The sequence below is a fragment of the Argentina anserina genome, chromosome 2 (assembly GCF_933775445.1).
Source record: "Argentina anserina chromosome 2, drPotAnse1.1, whole genome shotgun sequence".
In the NCBI taxonomy this organism is placed as follows: domain Eukaryota; kingdom Viridiplantae; phylum Streptophyta; class Magnoliopsida; order Rosales; family Rosaceae; genus Argentina; species Argentina anserina.
In genome coordinates, this window is record NC_065873.1 from 28,284,620 (window position 1) to 28,304,873 (window position 20,254).

The 20,254-nt window shown below is 39.1% G+C and overlaps 5 protein-coding genes across 5 annotated transcripts; 3 read left to right on the forward strand and 2 right to left on the reverse strand.

The window, feature by feature from the left end:
* Positions 1–943: 943 nt before the first annotated feature.
* Positions 944–4,866, reverse strand: LOC126785112 (WD repeat-containing protein DWA2). The gene is made up of 13 exons (XM_050510707.1): positions 4,738–4,866; positions 4,581–4,664; positions 4,361–4,493; positions 3,897–4,008; positions 3,437–3,536; positions 3,011–3,135; positions 2,665–2,734; positions 2,330–2,418; positions 2,115–2,160; positions 1,825–1,898; positions 1,654–1,727; positions 1,523–1,581; positions 944–1,206 (listed from the first exon to the last, which is right to left on the reverse strand). Exons 1-13 carry the CDS (start codon positions 4,780–4,782, stop codon positions 1,165–1,167), a joined length of 1,053 nt encoding a protein of 350 aa, XP_050366664.1. The 5' UTR covers positions 4,783–4,866; the 3' UTR covers positions 944–1,164.
* A 1,345-nt stretch (positions 4,867–6,211) lies between these two features.
* On the forward strand, positions 6,212–8,759 carry LOC126785107 (uncharacterized). Its single transcript, XM_050510698.1, has 2 exons — positions 6,212–6,866; positions 7,779–8,759. Exons 1-2 carry the CDS (start codon positions 6,345–6,347, stop codon positions 8,556–8,558), a joined length of 1,302 nt encoding a protein of 433 aa, XP_050366655.1. The 5' UTR covers positions 6,212–6,344; the 3' UTR covers positions 8,559–8,759.
* A 440-nt stretch (positions 8,760–9,199) lies between these two features.
* On the reverse strand, positions 9,200–9,514 carry LOC126784327 (uncharacterized). The gene has a single exon (XM_050509796.1). The coding sequence runs from the start codon at positions 9,512–9,514 to the stop codon at positions 9,200–9,202; it is 315 nt and encodes a 104-aa protein (XP_050365753.1).
* Positions 9,515–13,297: 3,783 nt separating this feature from the next.
* LOC126784328 (uncharacterized) lies at positions 13,298–14,209 on the forward strand. Its single transcript, XM_050509797.1, has one exon. The coding sequence runs from the start codon at positions 13,298–13,300 to the stop codon at positions 14,207–14,209; it is 912 nt and encodes a 303-aa protein (XP_050365754.1).
* Positions 14,210–16,980: 2,771 nt separating this feature from the next.
* LOC126785122 (protein ALTERED PHOSPHATE STARVATION RESPONSE 1-like) lies at positions 16,981–19,630 on the forward strand. The gene is made up of 4 exons (XM_050510720.1): positions 16,981–17,827; positions 17,990–18,093; positions 18,182–18,405; positions 18,877–19,630. The coding sequence occupies exons 1-4, from the start codon at positions 17,077–17,079 to the stop codon at positions 19,616–19,618; spliced, it is 1,821 nt and encodes a 606-aa protein (XP_050366677.1). The 5' UTR covers positions 16,981–17,076; the 3' UTR covers positions 19,619–19,630.
* The last annotated feature ends 624 nt before the right edge of the window (positions 19,631–20,254 follow it).

Genomic DNA, 20,254 nt, shown 5'->3' on the forward strand with positions numbered 1-20,254 from the left:
GACGAGGAAACCAAACAAAATATATTTTCTGATACCATATCAATTGATACGAACCATATCAATTGATACGAACCATATCAATTGATACGAGCGTCAGCCTCCAGTTTGGATAAGCTTAACGTCAAACTCGACCCAACAAGCTTGACATTTAATGGCTACCTCTAACTTTCTGACCCACAAAATGAAATATGGAAAATATGTGTGGACTTTGGCATAAATTTAAACCCGATTTGAGGCCAACTGAAGACTAGGCAGTCTACTTCAGCTATAGTTTTCCTCCCAAAATCATCCTATGGAAGAAAATAAGAATGATTTGAAGACAGAAAGATGGCGAAAGATTATCACAACCAAACGATTTTAGAGACCATTCCTAACGCAAAGAAAGCGAGAGAGATCAATGATATATCAGAAACAGTAGAATTTGTGTATGCCTAGAGGCTATAGCATCATAGAAGTATCATTTGATGACCGTAGAGATTGATGTCTACTAAACAGTCACACCTTGGAAAGGCAAAAGCGTGTACATACAGGGGGGGAAACATGAAGTATGAATTATAAAGGGGATAGTGATGATATATACTTGATATACGTGCAACTCAATCGCCTAACATTGTGTTGAGAGCAACCCAATTACCTAAAGGCCCAACCCCCCTTAATCACCATCACATGTGATCGACATCCTCTGCCTAAGAAGTACATTTTGCTAAGGACACCACTGCATCTGCAGTTGTCTTTATTCCAATCGGTTGCATCTTGTTTTATTTACATAGTTACTGTTGTAGTGTCTTCTTTTGTTAGGGCGGTCCCAAGTATGAGATAACTATGTTGTGGCAGCAGCCATATATATTGTAACCTCATACCTCATTTGAGGCACCAATGAATGAATGAAGTATTTCAATTCCCTTAGTTTAGCTTTCCCTTAGTATTTGCTCCTACTACATTGCCCTTTTGCCTCATTAAAAGCATTGGGTTCCCCAGTAGCGGAGGTAATACACTAATACAAACCAAAATTCAGTTGGTGTTATGTCGGAATGTCATGTATAATCACATAGCATAATTGACCCAAAAATGTGAATCCAGAATTTGATTGTTAAAGTCAACAAAGAAAATTATAATCACACGCACCGAGTATGCCGATGACAGCAATGAAGCAGTCTGCGGACCTTATTTCCGAGAGAGAAATGGTTTCACTGATTCAACAACCACCTGTGAAAAAAGAACCAAAGTAATTTCTGTGTTCCATCATGGCATTACAGTTCCACATCAGACACGATTTCTTTTCTTGAACATGGTGTTTCCAACAACATATGCATGTTTTGTGATAGAATGATCATTTGATTGCCTATGTACATTGCAACTAAACTAGCAAATGCATATAAAACCAGAATCATCCAACAGAAAATAGCAAAACGATTCGTGCTCTTAAAGAATTTTTTGTTTTTGTTTGTTTCGTCACCATTAGAATTCCCATAAAGATAGGTGCTTCTTTCTGGTTTTCTAAGACCACAGATTGTATTCTTACCCTCCCATCATAGGATAGTGATGCAAATATCCAAGGCTCACGAGAGCTCCAAGTGAGGCCTGCAATTTTAAGTAAAAATAGTTAGACTTAGATTAATATTAAGTGTATGCCTAGGGAGTTGTGGCAGTTACCATAGATACTGTCTTCATAGTCGCTGTATGAGTGGAGCAATGGATTAATCTGCTTACTTGGTGACTCTACAAGGCTGCAAAAGCATCACAAGAACCTTGCCATTATTCAAAAAGAGCAAATGACTTGGCATATGAGAAGTTTGTGAAACATCAGTGATCAATATAAACTACCTTTCAGTTATTGTTTCATTGTTGCTAGGTTGAGATGATAACCACAGGTTGACTGTTGAGTCCGTACCAGAACTCTGGCAGCAAAGTTTTATTAGCTTCGAACCCATAATTATGTTAACCACAGTTTTTTTAAATCATTTTGACAAGGAAGTGCAGTAGAGCATATTTAATAATTCAACGAACTCCTGAGCTACATATGCAGCACAATAGGCCAAATCCACATCTTATTTGTGTGTGCGCGTGAGAGAGAGAGAGAGAGAGAGAGAGAGAGAGAGAGAGAGAGAGCAAACCAAAATCAGCCCATCATACTCAGGGTTGCACCTGACAGTCCATGTCCTGCAGGCATATTCGACAGATTAATCTATGTGATAATGAAACTTCTTCCACACAGCTCACACGCCATGATGCAACCCAAATGTTGTTAAAACATACATGATTTAAACATACAGGGTTCATCAGGGAAACATGTTGAAAAGATCAAATGCAACAGAACTCATATAGTTACCAGTGTGTATGTCCAGGTAGTTCCTGGATAGGAACCTTTGGCTTCCTCAGATCCCACATACGAATTCCAGATTCATCTTCTGCAGTCATCTGTAAAACAAGTTAAGATAAAGCAAAGGCCTTTATAGATAGATGGTCCTTTTTAAGATTGAATCAGGGTAATTACTGTGACAGTTGTCCATGACTCTGTGCATGAAAGAAATACAAGTTGCATTACACAAAACAGACCCTTTAACTTATATATTACAAATGGACTCAAAATCATCGTTGAGAATCAGGACTAAAATTTAATACAATGGCAAAAGCACATTCAGTGGAGCAGAACTATGTTCTTACAAGTATATGTGTCTTCTTTGGATTATAATCAACATTGCGAACATGAGCATGTTCAATTGAATTTGTCTTCCTGCACATAAGTTTGTTTCGATTAGTTGAGAACTTTGATGAGAACCTTACATGTACAAAAACTTTAACAGAATCTATTTCCCCCTTTTTGGGTATTCTTCTCACGCAACGGAATCTAGTTCCTCTATTCAGATGCAAATTCACCAGAAACGAAATACAACTGCTGAGTAAAACCTGAATACATGCTTCAAGAGACTCCGTAAATTTAAGTCATCACAATTGATCCTGATTAACAAATAACGCAATGTAATCTTTACAGTATCAAAAGAAAACATACTTCATTGCCCGTAAATCCCAAAATTGAACGGAAGATTCACACGTTACTGCAACAGCATTCATGTCATGTGGATCCCATGCTCCACCAGATTGAGCAACAAGACCAGCTGACTCCTGCGATTGAACCTGGATTGAACAAAAGACGAAAATGAGGTGTCTGAAAAATTCAATTGGAACAGACACTCTATCAACTGCAATGAGCTGTAGAAGCGAGAGATTTTAAGATCTCACATCCCAAAAAAAAGGCCAATTTTGTCAATGCTGTCCAAGCATTCTTCACATATTATAAACACTTGTTAACTTTGTAGAAATTGTCTAGTTAAATATTGGCAGACGACATGCTCTGTCGCTTAGCCATAATTGTATAGTTGTATACTGCAATTACAGATGACTGACAAGAGATCTCAAAAAAGTCATTATAAAATACCTGAGCACTTTTTTTTGAAAGATCTAAGCTCCATAAGCATATATTTTGTTCGTCGATGCTGATCACCTTATCATGCCTTCCAGATGGCCACCAAATAATGCTGTTCCATGTCAGAATATCAACATGAGATAAATTCCGCAGATAACTATCATAATATAGAATGCTCAAGAATATCACCAAAAGATTATACCAAAGAATATCTTTAAGCACTTATACGACCCAAGAACTGATATAAACACCTTGTTTGCAAACCCTCAGTTTAATCACTATAAAAGAAAAGGTATATTACACTTCCGACATATCCTTTCTCAATGGCATATAGCTTTTGGTTTCTTACAAAATGTTCTTACTAACTTTCAGGTATGTACTGTTTATAAAGCAAGAAAGAAGATTGACTAGGATTCGTAAAACACAACTAGTCATTAAATGTACAGAGAAAGAACAGAGTTAACAAACTCACGACTTGATTTTGCCAACATCTCCATCAAGGGTGGTAATTATTTCCAACTGAGGAGAATTTAGCTCCCCGTACAACTCAGGAACCTGCCATATTGATGCTCCGTATGATTCACCTTTAAGCACACTGAACTTCATCAATAAGAAAGCTCTAAAGAGTTGCAATTACTTCAATACATAAAACGACAGAGAAACAAGATGAAGAATAAAGAGGAACCGAACAATTAAAGCTCATACATGTTCACTGTTCAGTAACATGAAAACGATAGGTTACTGATCCGAGGCACATCCATCCATTTCTCATGTAACCGACAAGCTAGATAGTCCATTCAAGTGTAAAATGACTATAATCATCAACCAATTAAAGTCCCTAGTTTCGACAGCAACAACCACTAGGCAAATTACTAATTCAAATTCCCCAGTTACATTGATAAACAAAATGCACAACGAAAATGCGTAAGAAACTACCAGTAGAATAAACAGTAGAGAAAATGCGTTGGTCGAATGGGCAGGACGAAATGTCCCAGATCTCATTAGGGTGCGAAAACAAGCCCTCACAAACTAACTCAGTTCCATCCGAAGAGAGCCGAATCAAATGCACCTAGTAAATTCCAAATTCAATATCCATTAGATCCAGATCCGAATTACAACACTCCCGAATCCATTAGGAAACCTAAATCAAAGAAACCTCATTTTCTTCTCGGAGACTGAGAGTGCCGGTGATGAAGCTGGTGTGATCTGTGTCAGCTTTAACATCTGATATACATCTAGCCTGGACGCGACGCAGAGAATCAGATAGTCAGAATTGAAATTAGGGTTTAGGGATTTGAGATTTGGGTGCTGACCTGGTATTTGAGACCGTAACCGATACCCGATGAGCCTCCTTGCATTGCTCCACTACTGCTTCATTTCTTGCATGAACTCCTACTGCTTCACCTTCTTGTTCCTCTTTTTTTGTGTCTTCTTGCGTTTTGGGCTAGTGTTGCTGAATAAGGCGCGCAGATAGGCCCAAATGTGGCAATTTTCCAAAATTTTGGATATCCGGGAAACTTTGGCCTAATTGATTAGTGATTGCCATTTGGGTGCTAAAACAAAAATTGTTCGGTGATCAATCTGAAGTTATTCCCATTCTCATTACACTATTTTATGGTCCGAATGCGTATTAATCTTGTTCAAACCAAAACTCTTACTAGACAAAATGCACCAAATAAGAAACCGCATTCATGATTCGGTAGTTAATTGTATTCAAATTTGCACAATTACCGTTTGTTGTGTTGGAGAATTTGATATGAAAATATTAAATTATATATGCCCAGTTTGGTATTGAGTTCTGAGGAAAATAAGTATTTATATTTAACTCATAATAATATTTTTTTTGTTTGGCAAGTTTTATAAAATCTGTTTATTTATAAAATTGTCTTAATAAGTTAATAACCACGTTTTTAGTCTTATTTTAAAAATGAGTTTGTCAATTTTTGAGTTTTTGCACTTCAAACCCAAACTAGACTATAATCTAGTTGATGAATTATTAATTGAAAATATATTAAGTAAATATATATGTAAGTGACAACGAAATAAGAAGCCATGACTCCTCACAAAGACAACCTTTGGTGAAAAGTCATAACTCTTAAAAGAGTCATTTTTACATTCTTACATCTATATAATGCTTGTTACACCACATTCTCCAAAAATGATAGAATTCAGTCATATTTCCTCTTTTATTCTTGTCAAATGAGTCATTTTCAAGAGAGAGTTCATACGCAATCTTTGTTTGCTGTTTCTTGGGGTTTAGAGTGCTACTACCACAAGAAGAATGTTGTTGTATCTTGGGAGATGTTTGCAATTAATTCCTTGAAGCACCGATGAGGAGGCAATTTCGTCTTAAGAACATAGAACCAAGTTTTAGACTCAACTATAATGTTAAAGGTCTTTCTAACTTTTATCGGTTTTATCTTGTTAACATTTATGCATCTTGTTTGTCTAAATGATTTATTTATTTTCTCGTTAATATAGCGATTAGACCATATATTTTACCAACAATGTGTACAAAATAATAACATTTGCTCGTAGAGCTAAACCCGTTACGGTTAAGTACGAAATCAATGTACTTATAAGCAGGCATACTTTTCTAATGAGAACAGTAAAGCTCAAATAAATGGACTTGATCATTTTAATTTTCTCACTAGACGAAAGCCGAAGAGATTGAATGTGACCTTCATTTTCATCCAACCCACAACCAAATCCTCACGCCAAAACGCCGCCTCATCTTCCATTCCTACTTCTCACATTGCGCAAAAAAAAACAAAAACAAAACAAAAACGAAAATAAATTCCTGAAATTTGAATCGCACAAAGAGTAAAGCTGAGAAGTAAACCCAAAGTCACCCAAATTTCCTCATCATCAATATTATACTCCTCCCTCAGATGGAACACCCCAAAATCGTGTCCGAAAAATGCTAAAGCATCCGAAAAACGCCGTCATGGTTCTCGCCCGCTGCTTCTCCGATCTCGACCGGCGCCTCCTCCTCCTCATCCTCATCCCTCCCCTCTCTCTCATCGTCTTCTTCTCTCTCTCCTCCTTATCCCCTGTCCGATCCTTCATTCTCGGCCGCACGATCCTTCACCCCCAGCAAGCCGTTATGCTCAACTCCACTGACTCCCAACAAAGCGACGTCGTATTCGCTCCCTCGTCCTGGAAGGATGAGCTGGATCGCTCGAGAATCGCGGTGTGCTTGGTCGGTGGGGCCCGGAGGTTCGAGCTCACCGGGCCGTCCATAGTCGAGAAGATACTGTTAGAGTATCCGAATTCGGATCTTTTCTTGAATAGTCCGATGGACTCCAACGCCTTCAAGTTCTCGCTACTCAACTCCGCCCCGAGGCTCGCGGCCGTCAGGATTTTCCGGCCCAAACCGATGCCCGAGTCCGAGTTGCAGCTCCGAGTCTTAACCGCCCACAACTCGCCGAACGGCATCCAGGTTCATTTTTTTACGTTTATTTTACCCCTTTTTTTCCTTATTTCTTTATTTATTTAGGAATTATTATGATAGTTATGGTACATTTAGATATATCTAGCTAATGACGACAATCTTGAACTGGGTGTAGTTGTCTAATTTCTCTATCAAAGGAACGCGTCTAACTTCGCCTTCTCAGACTCTCAGTCATTGAAAATTAACGTTCTGTGTGTTTCTGATATGAACATTCGTTTTTGTTAGGCGATTTTACTATTCTTCACAAGGAAATGTTTCGAAGCTTTATTATTACCTACAGTTGAAGGACCACCCTGTAATTTTATTTTTCGTCATAACGTAAAAGTAAATCCATGTTCACGTTCATATTGTGGCAAGTTAACTTAATGTTTTTTTTTGATACGCAAGTTAATTTAATGTTGCTGACCAAAGTAATTAAACTTTGGTGAACTCGGCAACTCCTGTACTTGTTTTTAAACCAAAATGTGACTGCACAAATTTATCTAAGAGTGCCGTAACGCGCGTGTGGAACGGGGCGCGTGATACAATTATTATGCCACTTGTACGGGATAATCGCATCAGATGAATTTCAGAATTTGTTTAAAGCTTTCCCAGATATGGAGGGTGGTGATCATTTGATCAAGACATGTTAGGCCATCCATCTTAGCCGGCTGTGGGCCCTACGATCAATAGAATGGCCAGTGGACTGGCACAACTTCCAATACCCACCAACTTATTTTGATTTTTAAACCATCTTTCCTTGTTATATACAATTAGTTTAAGCTAATAATAGTCAAACCCTGAATTGTAAGCATGGTTGACTAGGACTTTATGTCTTTATTCTTACCCTTAAAATCTTCACAGTGATTGGTTTAACTAGAAATTCTATGTGTTTGATGTGTTCTGTAATGGCTTCTGCAGGGTCTACTGCAATATTTCAATCTTGTGGAAGGCTGCCTGACACTAATTCAACAATACCAGAAGCAGAACAACTTCACCTACGACTGGATAGTCCGAACCCGGGTTGACGGGTACTGGAACGCCCCGCTCGACCCGAAATTTTTTGTACCGGGCAAGTACCTAGTCCCACCGGGTACCAATTATGGCGGACTGAACGACCGGCTTGGAATCGGGGACCTCAACACCTCCACAGTGGCCCTCTCTCGCCTCTCCTTATTACCTCAGCTGGACGCTGCAGGGTTCCACCAACTCAACTCGGAGGCGTCGTTCAAGGCTCAGCTCACCACCCGAAAGGTCACTCCTGTCTTAAAACGACTCCCATTTTGCATAGTTACAGACCGGAAGTATGATTTCCCGCCAGTGCGTTTTGGAGTTCCAGTTGCAGCCATTTCGAGCCCAGGCCCATTGAGTGGAGTGAAATGCAGGCCTTGCAAGCCAGTGTGCCAAGGCCCATGTGTAGGAGATGTTATGGAGGGCCTGAACAAAGGGTGGGGCTGGACCGACTGGGCCAATGGAACCCTGGAGCTTTGCAATGCGCATGGGGATTTTGACGAGGGTTGGGAGAAGATGTTTGATAAGGTAGCTGGGAAGAAATTGAGTTCGGAGCGAAAACGAGTATGGAAATTGACAGTGGAGAAGTGCATTGCGAACTTTAATAAGATGAGAAACCGGACAGGGATCTGGGACACACCGCCGGTGGACGAGATTTGTAAGACAGGGATCACCTCTGGTCCTAAGTGAAGCTACAAGCTCGTCACGGAACAAGAAACTAACAACAACAAAAACAGCATACAGGCACATGCACTCTTAAACACAAGGCATACTCGTATAGAGATAGTTTTGGTTCATGTAGAATCGTTTTGGTTGTAGTGTATAATGTTTTGTCTAATATATGAATTGTGGATGTTCATTTTTAAAAGAAATGATGAAGAGTTTATGGTACATGATAGATGAAATTGATGGCTATTCTGGTACCAAAAATGAGTATATGCTACAGTACAAGGATTACGATGAGAATTAATAAGAATGCTGTTTAAGTACTTAAGTACAAAGACTAGTGATTCATAATCCTATTCACGCCTCTCTCGATTGTTCATGTAATTACCACGGCCATAATCCTATGATCTATCTCTCTACTCTGCATTACCCACGGCCATGGAGTCTCAACTCTCAACTATCACAGTATATCGTTTACAATAACAAATCTGGAAAATGCAAAAGAAAATGTAGAAGATATATCCCGATGAAATGAAAATAGACGTGAGAATATGAGATATAATGGACAAGATATATATTATCTCAAAGAAACACAGACAACTGAAACCCTAAGTAGTACGGTCACATGTATTATTACATATCCAACAGCTGAACAACGTACCTAACTACTGAATATAAGTTTGGCCAGTAATATCAAGATCTCGGTCGCCGGTGGAAGGTGGTGGTTTATGTTTGGGTGGCTGGCTAGGTTCTACCGGTCCATCGGCACTTTGGGTGTCGCTCGCTCTCTTCACAGGTGGGTTTTCCTCCGCCGACGGATCTTTACGACGTCCCTCACCGGAATAAAGGTTTTCGTTAGCGTACAATCCACCACCGTATGCCTCACGGTTAAGGGGCTCCATTTCTGAAATCACGCTGTCTTTCTCCTTCTCTTTCCTCTGCATCTCCTCTCTTACTTGCTTCTCGCGCTCCTCTTCCATCAGTACTCGATTGATCGATTAACTATTTTACTTGAATAATTTGATCGGTATGTAGATTTCTCTACCTCACGCGAACACCTGGATACATAATTGCTCCGATCGACCCGATCAATTTAAACTCCACCGCCAAACACGTGGCAGGAGAAGGTCATTCGTGATCCATGCAATGCATGACAGCAAACTGAAGAATGTACTGATGTTTATCCACTGAGGTGTATTAAAGGCTTTCGGCCGGGGTTATAAACTTGTATGTGAAGTTACGAATGAAGTTGTGAGATGGTCCATTTCAAGAATAAATCTCATGGCGCTCCAATGTACGGAGGTTAAATATTTGAAGTTCAGTCTTCATTATTCGTCATTGTGATTTGTGAAGTAGTAATCAACCACATAATTTCACTCCACGTTGTACAGCGTGCAAGCACGGAACAATGATTCAAAAGTGAGAGTGGCAAAATTTATCTTTTAAGTATGACAAAAAAACTATATATCATCAAACTACTTAAATTGTGTTGTTGTTGTTTTGGATACTCTTCTAATTTTTGTTGATATGGACCAAAAAGTATATATTTTCTTCAAACTTCATCTCGGTCGTTAATTGGATATAACAAGATATAATGGTGTTTTCCCGTACCATGCTCAATATAATTATCAAATTAATGAGACTGCACTCTCACAAAATTAAAAGGTTCAGGGCCTTTAGACTCAACTGAACATGGAATATTATTAATAACAACATCATTCTTATAAAAGTACGAATTTACTTTCCTACGTACATTTCGTGGTTTAGGATTTTGAGTTTGAACTGTCATTAAAAACAATACCTAAAAACAAAACAAAACAAAAAAGCATAAAGATTATCAATCTTACCACTAACCCACTACTAATCTATAGTAAACTAAGCAATCTAATCCAAATTATAAAAAAGTCATCTCTCAAACAAAAACACAATAAAAAAATTGTCACTATCGTGGGCAATTGGACATTACATATTAATAATAAAAATCAATCACATTCTCTAGAATCAATAAATTTGATTACCCAAATCAAAAATCCCCTAATCCCCAAATTTGATCTAATTTCGTCAAAGAAATTTCATCTTATAAGAAAAAATTAAGTGTAATACCTTGAATAAGCTAGTTGGAAGAACTAAGAGAAGATCTGAAGATGTTGAGGAGTGATGACCTGACTCCTGATAGAAGAGAAGGGTAGATCGACAATAATCACAGTCTCAAAGAGAACAGGGGATGAGAGAAGAGAAGGCCGAGTTGGATTGTTGGAAACTGGAAAAATATGTACATAAACTTTTGTTCTAGCAAGAGACAAAGACTTAATTAAATGAGTTACTTTGCTATTGTTGCACTGCATGTCGTTCATCATTCATTCATTCTTCTTTGTTGTTTTTTTTTTCAATGCAGGCAGCAGGCTAACAACACCCACCCATTTGAGAGGGGTTGCAGCAATAGAATGAACGTGTATATATATAGATGAAAATCCCCCCAGAACTTGAGAGGGGCTGCAGCACACCTTAGCCCCTAATGGTCCGTGCCTGACAGCATGCACTGAAATCTCATAGATAAACCCATTTCATGAATATATTACACGGTTTACTGTGATTTAATGTCAAATTCGAAGAAGCTAGTACGCAAGCAGACAATTATACAAACAGATAAGGAGATACCTTTGGTAGAAAACTAACTTTACCATGTCAATAGTATGAAGAATGATAAGGCAAACGTGACACATTAATCTTTCGTTTAGGATCATATGTTATCAATCAACCTATAAATGGCAGTACTAGATGGGCGAATCATGTTGGAGAGGAGAGATCTCACATCTAAGAAGTGATAAAGAAAATAAAGCTTATAAGTGGGTGGATAATAACCAATTGTACCGAGACATTTTGTGATTAAAACCCAACACTTGTGAGGTGGCTAAGTTGGGACAATATCGGTACAGTTGGTCCACGGGCTACGCTTGTCGCTGTTTAACATGGTATCAGAGCGGGTCCCTCTCCGGTCGCGCCTCCAATCTTTCGTGGGCCCGAGTTGGGTGCCACTTTGTCATGTCATCGGAGGGTTTCCGATTGGATGACCAATAAGTGTCGTTGGTTACTGGACCTTAGTTTCTTTCGTCCCAGTATGTGGGATGTTAATTTGTCACGTGTCAACCTAAAAAATTAGGTTGCACGTGAGGGGGCGTGTTGGAGAGGAGAGATCCCACATCTAAGAAGTGACAAAGAAAATAAAGCTTATAAATGGGTGGATAATAACCAATTGTACCGAGGCCTTTTGTGATTAAAACCCAACACCTGTGAGGTGGCTAAGTTGGGACAATATCGGTACAGTTGGTCAACGGGCCACGCTTGTCGCTGTTTAACAAATCAATACCTTCCTATCTAACTAACTATAATCTCCTCGTGGGATGACTCATCGCCCACTGTGTATAATGTAAGGTTTGTCTTTATTATCATATGATTCATGCTCTTCATAATACAAACGTAAACCCTCAACACTTCCATTACTAACGAGTAACGAGTAACAACACCAGTTTCTATCAACTCATTCATCCATGGGACACGGAATCTCTGACTTCATTTTCAATTCCTGAATGGATACATTTATATAATAAGACTGCACACAACTTGATCAAGCTCGCGGTCTTAACTCTGGATAGAAAAACGAGGACAACTTCATCAGAGCCTATCTGTTATTGTCTGGTTTTCTGAATCCTGAATTCCATAAAACTAGGGGATCCGGAGTTTAATCGAGACGAAGTCAGTGTGTGTGTGTGTGTGTACGTATATACGAAATCCGCGCCGGTCAATGTAATACTCCTCGATCAACTTCGTAGTTAGAGCTACACAAATCAACTGCAAATTGAAGTTTAAAGTTCCAAGAGATATATCGCATCATTTAAAATCCAATGCCGTCAACCCCAAACCGCGCACGCGTTTACAGTTCAAAACTGCAGATGTAGAGCAGTATTATGCAGCAAAACCATGTGGTCATGTTCTTGAGTTTGTTTATTGCTAGCTAATATTCTTTCTCGGTCAATTATATATATGTGGAACTGTGGAAGTAGACATCCTGTAATTGAGTGATTCCACACAGAAAATTTAGAGTTGGAAGGTTTCTTGTATTTATAGTACTCGATTCATTATGCGATTATGATTCTAAATTCCATTCAATCAATTTGGTGATGAATAATATGATAACTGTTGCTAGCAAAGTTTTTCGTACTGTTTTACTCGTACTTTAGATGTAAACCATTTCGTGGTCCGGTGGTCAGTTAATGCATCGATCCAAAATATTCATGCAAACACTCAATTATATTTTGAAGTATATAAACATGTTATAATAGATATCCGGAACCCTGAAAATCAATTCCAGGTATATATCCGGTAAATGATTCAACAACAAAATGGGACCTAAAGATTATTATAGAGAAGATGGAGATGGAGACAGGGTGTTCAAACCACATGCATACTGCTACATATCTCCACCGGAAAAGAAAAACTTGTACGCGCCTTGGTTTTATGGTTTATACCCTAAAACCCACGTGATTAGTTGATTAAGTAGCTACCTAATCATGATCACAGGCTGTTCTTATCAACTTGCCAAACGCTCAAACCCATGCCTAGCTGCCTCTTGTCTTCTTCTCCACCCTTACTATAAATACAATCTTCCTTTTACATATAGTCATATACTATTATAACGGTATTTGCTTACAACTCCAATATCCAACTCTTCCACACACAAAAAAAAAAATCAGTCAAATCTCGAAATGGTAAGCGTTTTCCGGCGCTCCCTTTCCTTCCCAAACAAACCAACTCCCAACCGTCCGTCCAAACCTAGCTTGTCTCGTCACACCAGATCCATAAGTCTCCCATGCAGATCTCACCCACTGATCTCTCAGCTCAAGGATCACATCACCGAGCTCCAATCATGGTCCTCCACATGTGATTCCTCTTCGGCTTGGCTCGTCGACGGCCTAAACCGCCTGACTGAGTTGCACCACTGCCTCGACGACACTCTCCAGCTCCCGCAAACCCAAGAAGCCCTCCGCCGCCAGCCACACTACTCATCCGTCGAGAACCTTCTAGAACAGTTCCTCCGCTTCGTCGACGTTTATGGAATCTTCCGGAGCTCTGTTTTGGCTCTCAAGGAGGAGCACTCTGCGGTGCAAGTAGCTTTGAGGAAGAGAAACGAGTCAAAGGTTGCTTTGTACATGAAAGCTCGAAAGAGGATGTCGAACGAAATGTCTAAGCTTGTGAATGAAGTTCGACACTGTACTAGGTCATCTGAGTCTGTTTCTCCTAACAGTGTCAACGTCGGAGATGTTGAGCTCGCCGTTGTTGTCACAGACGTCGTTCAGGTGACGGTGATGGTATCTGTTGCTCTTTTTAACGGAATCGCATTGTCTCTTGGGCCACGAAAATCGACAACGTGGAGGAATATGGGGATAATGAAGAAAGGCAAGGTTGATGATCAGTATCAGGGAATTCATGAGTTCGAGCAAGTTGGGATTAGGAGCTTGTTGGGTTTGAGGAAGAAAGGAGCCGAAGAGTTCAAAGCTACTTGGAAGAATATGCGAGAACTGGAGATCTCCATTGAGGGAATTGAAACCTGCACTGAAAGAGTTTTCAGGAGTTTGATTAACGCAAGGGTTGCGCTGCTCAACATTCTTACCAGCTAAAACACAATGATAATAGATAGAGATGCCATATGTAGCTAGTTTGATTTTCGTTGTGTGTAAATTGAATTTATTCGATCAAACATTATAAATTACATGCAGTTGTGTTTTAGACTTTTAGTATATCTAGAGAAAGTTCTTGATCGGTAGTTCGGTACGGTGATCCAACCTCTTAATGAATTCGACTAAGAAGTTAAGGGCTTCTTAATTTCCTTGTCATCTTGAACAGATCCATTGGTTTTTTTTTTTTTTTTGTAAATGCTAGCTAGTAGCCGTGCTTAAGCGCGCACATGGCAATAGAAATGGAGCATATGTATTCTGTACTAGAAAAGCTGATATAGATCAACATTTGGTTTTCCATCAAACTGCCTCCTCGCCTATCTCTTAATTTCCGTCATACAATTGGCATCGATGGTCTAATCTTTAGTCGATCCTTGCTCTTACGCTTGTTTGTTGTTCGCGTACTTGTTCAATGGTGTCATGGTGGATGAATTTTTTATCTGGAATGGATTCATTAGTACAGAGGTCCTTATTCGTCAACTGTAATATTGACTGGAATGTTTGCAACAAAAGAAGAACTGTGGAAAAAGAATTTGAAAAATGCTCCGTGCAATATTAGTGTATGGTAGCGTGCGTATGTCTCTGTATACTTCACAATCATAAGAAATCACCCACATGATTAATTTGGAGGGAGGTGTATACATCAATACAAGTATAATTATAATTCGATTATCATATATATCATTGACCCTTGCTGCTCTAATAGTCCGATCCCTTCTCGATCTCCTGTATAAACTTGGTGTTGTTTGTTGTTGCACGTTCTATATAGATGCACATTATGAAGCATGGATTCTCCATTGCACCGTCATTGACAGCTGATCATCTTCGATCTTTTAGCGTAAGATGGGCTGCCATGTTTTTTGTTCTACCCAACTAATTCAAAGTGTCCGGAATAATAGAGATGGTGGTCCTGTCACTCCTGTGTAAGTATATATCATGCGTTCACCTTTCAATTATGAACTTGGTCTGAGCCTTTTAAGTCCCCTTTGTAACAAAAAAAAGAAGCTCAAAAACAATATAACTAAGTAGATTACATAATGATTGAAGTATGTCTCAAAATCCATTCCTTATTGCCTTCCCGTTAAGCTCAGTTGATGAATGAGGTTGAGAAAGTTAGGTTACGTGATGATTGAACCATCAACCATCTGCAACACATGATTAACTTGCAATAACCTTTTGATTCACGAGTCATCAGGGATGAGACTCGGGCTTTGATTCAAGGCCTGGCGCCCACAGTCGATTTATAAGTGTTTTGGATTTTTAAACTTTTGGACCAAATTTTAGCCATATGAATTGAGAACTTTGTTACAAAACTTTTTTTCGAGGAGGCCCTATGAGAATTTAAGGAGTGCTACATGATTTAAAATTCAAATTTCATAACAAAGTTTCTTCCAAAAGAAAATTTCATAACAATGTTTGAGATCTCAAACATGTATATAAGATTTAACATGTGATATTGGTATGGAACTAACTTCATAATTTGTTTAGTTATACTACTCTTTGGCATCTAATCATGTGTGTTTTTTTAATAACATGTCATGTATAAGATATAATTTTGATGGACCAATCTCAGTAAACTCATGCTTTATCAGTTAGTTTCTTATAAGAAAAAACTTGTATATATGAACTATGCATCACCATAATGGTGTAACCTGACAATTTGTTTATATCTTATAGCCAAGCACATGGAGGAACCAAAAGTTTGCCTTTCCTGGGATATAGGACACAACTCAACACAGGTCCATGACTTCTGGTCCTCTTGTTCTTTATCTATCCATCTCCCACTTCATCCAAAGCAAACATCAAAAAAGAGACACACTGCACAAAACTCTTTCAACCCTTTCATGATCGACTAAACCAAATGCGGCCAAATTTTACTGAGTTGGAATTCCACCGGCCAACAACGACTACTCCTTTTCATCCAGATTTCCTAAGATTCAAGAATCATCACATCACTTTCTACTCTCGAGTACATCACATGATTCACATCACTCTTCTTTCCTATCCGATTTCAAATACAAGTCCCCATTGGGTATTCACTTCCACAGTTCCACACGAGTAAATGACACATACAACGGTTACTATCTTCAAAAAGTGACTATATATAGGACATTCTAATCATTATACTTTTAACATCTTAGTTGTATGGTATTAATTTCCGATATAATGTTTGATTTTGTTTTTGAAAACAACATAATTGCATATCTTCTTTTGTTTGTCAAAAGCTTAATCATTCGTCACATTTTATGGTAATGGTGATACAAACCTACATATAAAGATTTTCATGGTGAACATTTCACCGTGTCGAGTATTAGAAACATGCAAAGTCGTAGCCGTCCTAATTTTCAAACGTTAAATTGCATGTTCAAAATAACGGTTTTTATTTATCTAACTTAACTTGTTTACCCTTAACAAATCTAATACGTTTCAAATTTATTGTGATTATACTGTAGTTTCGATTGTCAATAGAAACTTTGAGCTTACAGTATATAGTTTGAAAATATAACAAAATGACAATAGTAAGAAGAGTAACTCCGGCCCGTTCCATTAAAAAAAAAAAAAAAGAAGGAAGAGTGCAATAAAGAATAAAATCAGGGCCATATGGGCAACAAATCTGAAAATTAAAATAGAGACGTTATATATGCCTGTTCTTAGGCTATCCCGCCAGCTTTTCCCTCACAATTAAGGAAGAGATTACTAATAACCCTCCAAATTTCAGCTTAATCTCCCTATTGAAATCCTCCCATTTCTGCAAAATTTCATTCCTCCAAATCCAAATCCCAGAAATCACAAACACTAATCACACTGCCATGGGCTGCGCTCCCTCAAAGCTCGACGACCTTCCCCCCGTGGCTCTCTGCCGTGACCGGGTCAAGTACCTCGACCAAGCTCTCCGGCAAGCCCAAGCCCTCGCCGACGCACACGTGGCCTACTCGGAGTGCCTCAGAACACTCGGCCCCTCCCTCACTCGTTTCTTCGATATCGGGCTACTTGAACACGACTCATCTACTTCTCCCACCTCAGCTTCCATGTCGGGTTCGGGTTCGGGTTCGGGCTCGGGCCACATCCAATTCTCCTCCGACTCCGAAACCGAAGACGTCGCCGATAAACAATCGGACGAGTCCCGTCCTCTGAGCCACGGCGGGTTGAGCTCAAGCGGCGTCGTTTTGACCTCACATTTCGCCAAGACCCCTCCGCCGCCGCCGTCTCCGATCAGCTCGACCTGGGATTTCCTCAACCTCTTTGACGACATGTACGAGAAATATGAATCTGTCTATGCTATCAATTCGGAGGCCATTACTGATCGCAATGAGAAAATCGACGTCTGTGTCAAAAATGATGCGCAAAATGTTGAAGAGGAAGAACAGAAGAGTGAGCCGACGGAGAAGAAGACTCAATCGGAGAATTCGAGCACTGAGGAGAGGCTTGAAGTAAAAAAGGGCGTCGTTGAGGCGATGACGGAGCTTCAGGTTCAGTTTGAGAAAGCTTCCCAGTCTGGCAATGAAGTTCTGAAGCTGCTGTCTCATAATCATCATCACAAAATTAATTCAGTCCATCCAGGTATTATTAATTTCCCTAAATTGTTCAATTTCAGTTCTCATTTGGTTTGAAATTGAGTGAGATGTTTCTTTTTATATGAAATTATCTGAGGAATTATAATTTGGTTTGAGATGTTACATGAAATGGAAAAATGATTTATTTTGTCGGATGCCGGATAAGCAGAGTGTGGATTTGATCAGGTAGATTCGGCGATGAGTTTACAGAGCTTAGCACACACACTGGAGACTCTTTTATTGTGGGAAAAGAAACTATATGATGAAGTCAAGGTATATACAACAAGAGCTTGCTCACTATTTATATGCGTCTGCATTTTGGTTTGTAGTTATGTTGTGATTATATAATTTTGTAATGCAGGCTGAGGAATTATTGCGCTTGACGCATGAGAAGAAGACTAGGATGCTGGAACAGTTTGATAAGAAGGGTGGTGACTCCCCAAAGGTTGACACTATACACAATTCACTTAGCAGTCTATTAACGAAAATGAAAGTGGCAATTCAGATTGTTGATAGAATTTCAATTACCATCAATAAGTTGAGGGATGAAGAGTTGTGGCCGCAGATTATTGAGCTGATTAATAGGTATGTGATATTTTTTTTTGTTTACTTGTGACATTAAAGAGCTTTCTCTTGAGTGTTGACTAATCCTGCATACCCTTTATAGAGTACTCACTCGATCGAGTTATTAGCTGAGACCAAGATGGTGTTGCTATGAAACACTGAACTGGTTGAAAATCTATTTTAGACCTGTTTAGTGCCATGATGATTATTGTTATGGTTAAAACTTTGTGCAGTATTTGTATTCAGCTTATATTTCAATTCTTTGAATACTGACTTGGTAGACATAAATAGTTAAATGTAGGACAGTTTGTATCTTTTGATGCCATATTATCTGTTGTTTTAATGTACAATGTCCTTAACCTCCTGATTATACTTTTTCACTGGTTTGACACATGGTTTTCCATTGAGCATTTGGTTCTGGGTCTTGTTTTTTTATGTCCCTTGCAGACTACTTCTGATATTCATGTTTACCATATCTACATGTTTATCTAGATTACTAGCCATGTGGAAGGCCATGCTAGAATGCCACAAGCTCCAGAATCAAGCAATTGCAGAAGCCAAGGGCTTAGATGTCATTGCATCCAAAATCAAGTACTCTAATGATGACCATCTTGAAACTGTAATTCAACTCAAGATCGAGCTTCAAAACTGGAGTTTATGCTTCTCCAATTGGATTATCACGCAAAAAGGCTGTGTAAAAGCACTAAATAGTTGGCTTCTGAGATGTCTTCTATATGAACCCGAAGAATCAGAAGATGGTGCAGTACCCTTTTCTCCTGGTAGAATGGGAGCACCACCAGTATTTGTGATCTGTAACCAGTGGTCCCGAACAATGGATCGACTCTCAGAGAAAGAAGTGATTGAAGCTATCCAGGGATTCCAAACTAGTATAGATCTTATTTTGGAACAACAGAAAGTAGAACTCCAGCAAAGGCTGATTGAAAACAAAGATCTTGGGAGGAAAGTAAAATATTTTGAGGAGCAGCATCAAAAGATGCAAAAGGTTATGCAAGCTGGAAGAGGAAAGAAATTCGGTCTACTAGGAGAAGAGGTTAGAGCTGTTTTACCTGGAGAGAAACTGCAAGGGCCGAGTAAGGATGATAATAGTTCTCGAAATGTACATGGGGATCTGAAGCAGACACTAGAAGCGATGGACAAGTTCATGACAAACTCCATGGAAACATACGAAGAGCTTCATGCACACATTGAAGTAGTACAGCATGCTGCTTCTTGAGACGGACCAGTATTATGCAAGGTACATAACCAGGCAGAAATACTTTTTAGAACTTAGATTAGTTCTATTTAGATTTGTTAAAACTATATCATTTGTTTTGTTTAGATACTTGGTTTTCCCTTTTGAGGGGTTCAAAAAAAGCAATAGCATCCTGGCGATCACTTGGTAGAGGTGTTTGATATGTCAAGATTTCTGGGCAACAAAATGACTCGGTTTAGTTTAGTCCTACAATTCCTGCTATGCTTAGGAAGAAGAAACAAGGTCGTATTAACTTGTTGGTCTTGTGTTCTATTGAAGTGGGCTTAGCCTTGTCAAATCAATTAGTTCTAACCCAACTTCCAACACCCTCATCACTGGGCTAACTCCATGATGCCTTGCTTGCATAATTTGACATTATTTACTTTAACCTGATGACCATATCTATCCGATTGGTCTTTCCTTTACAAAAGTAATCAATTAAAGAATGCTCGTGTCTATAATGGTGTGTACGGCTATGATAATATGTAGTCTTTTTCCATCTTGATCAAGCTTAATTGATACCGACATTTTTTTGGAAATAAGGCGCGCGCGAGTGTGAAAAAGAGAAGAGAGCTGCTTTGCATTTGCAGCCATAAGAGGAGTAAGAGCAAAAAGGTA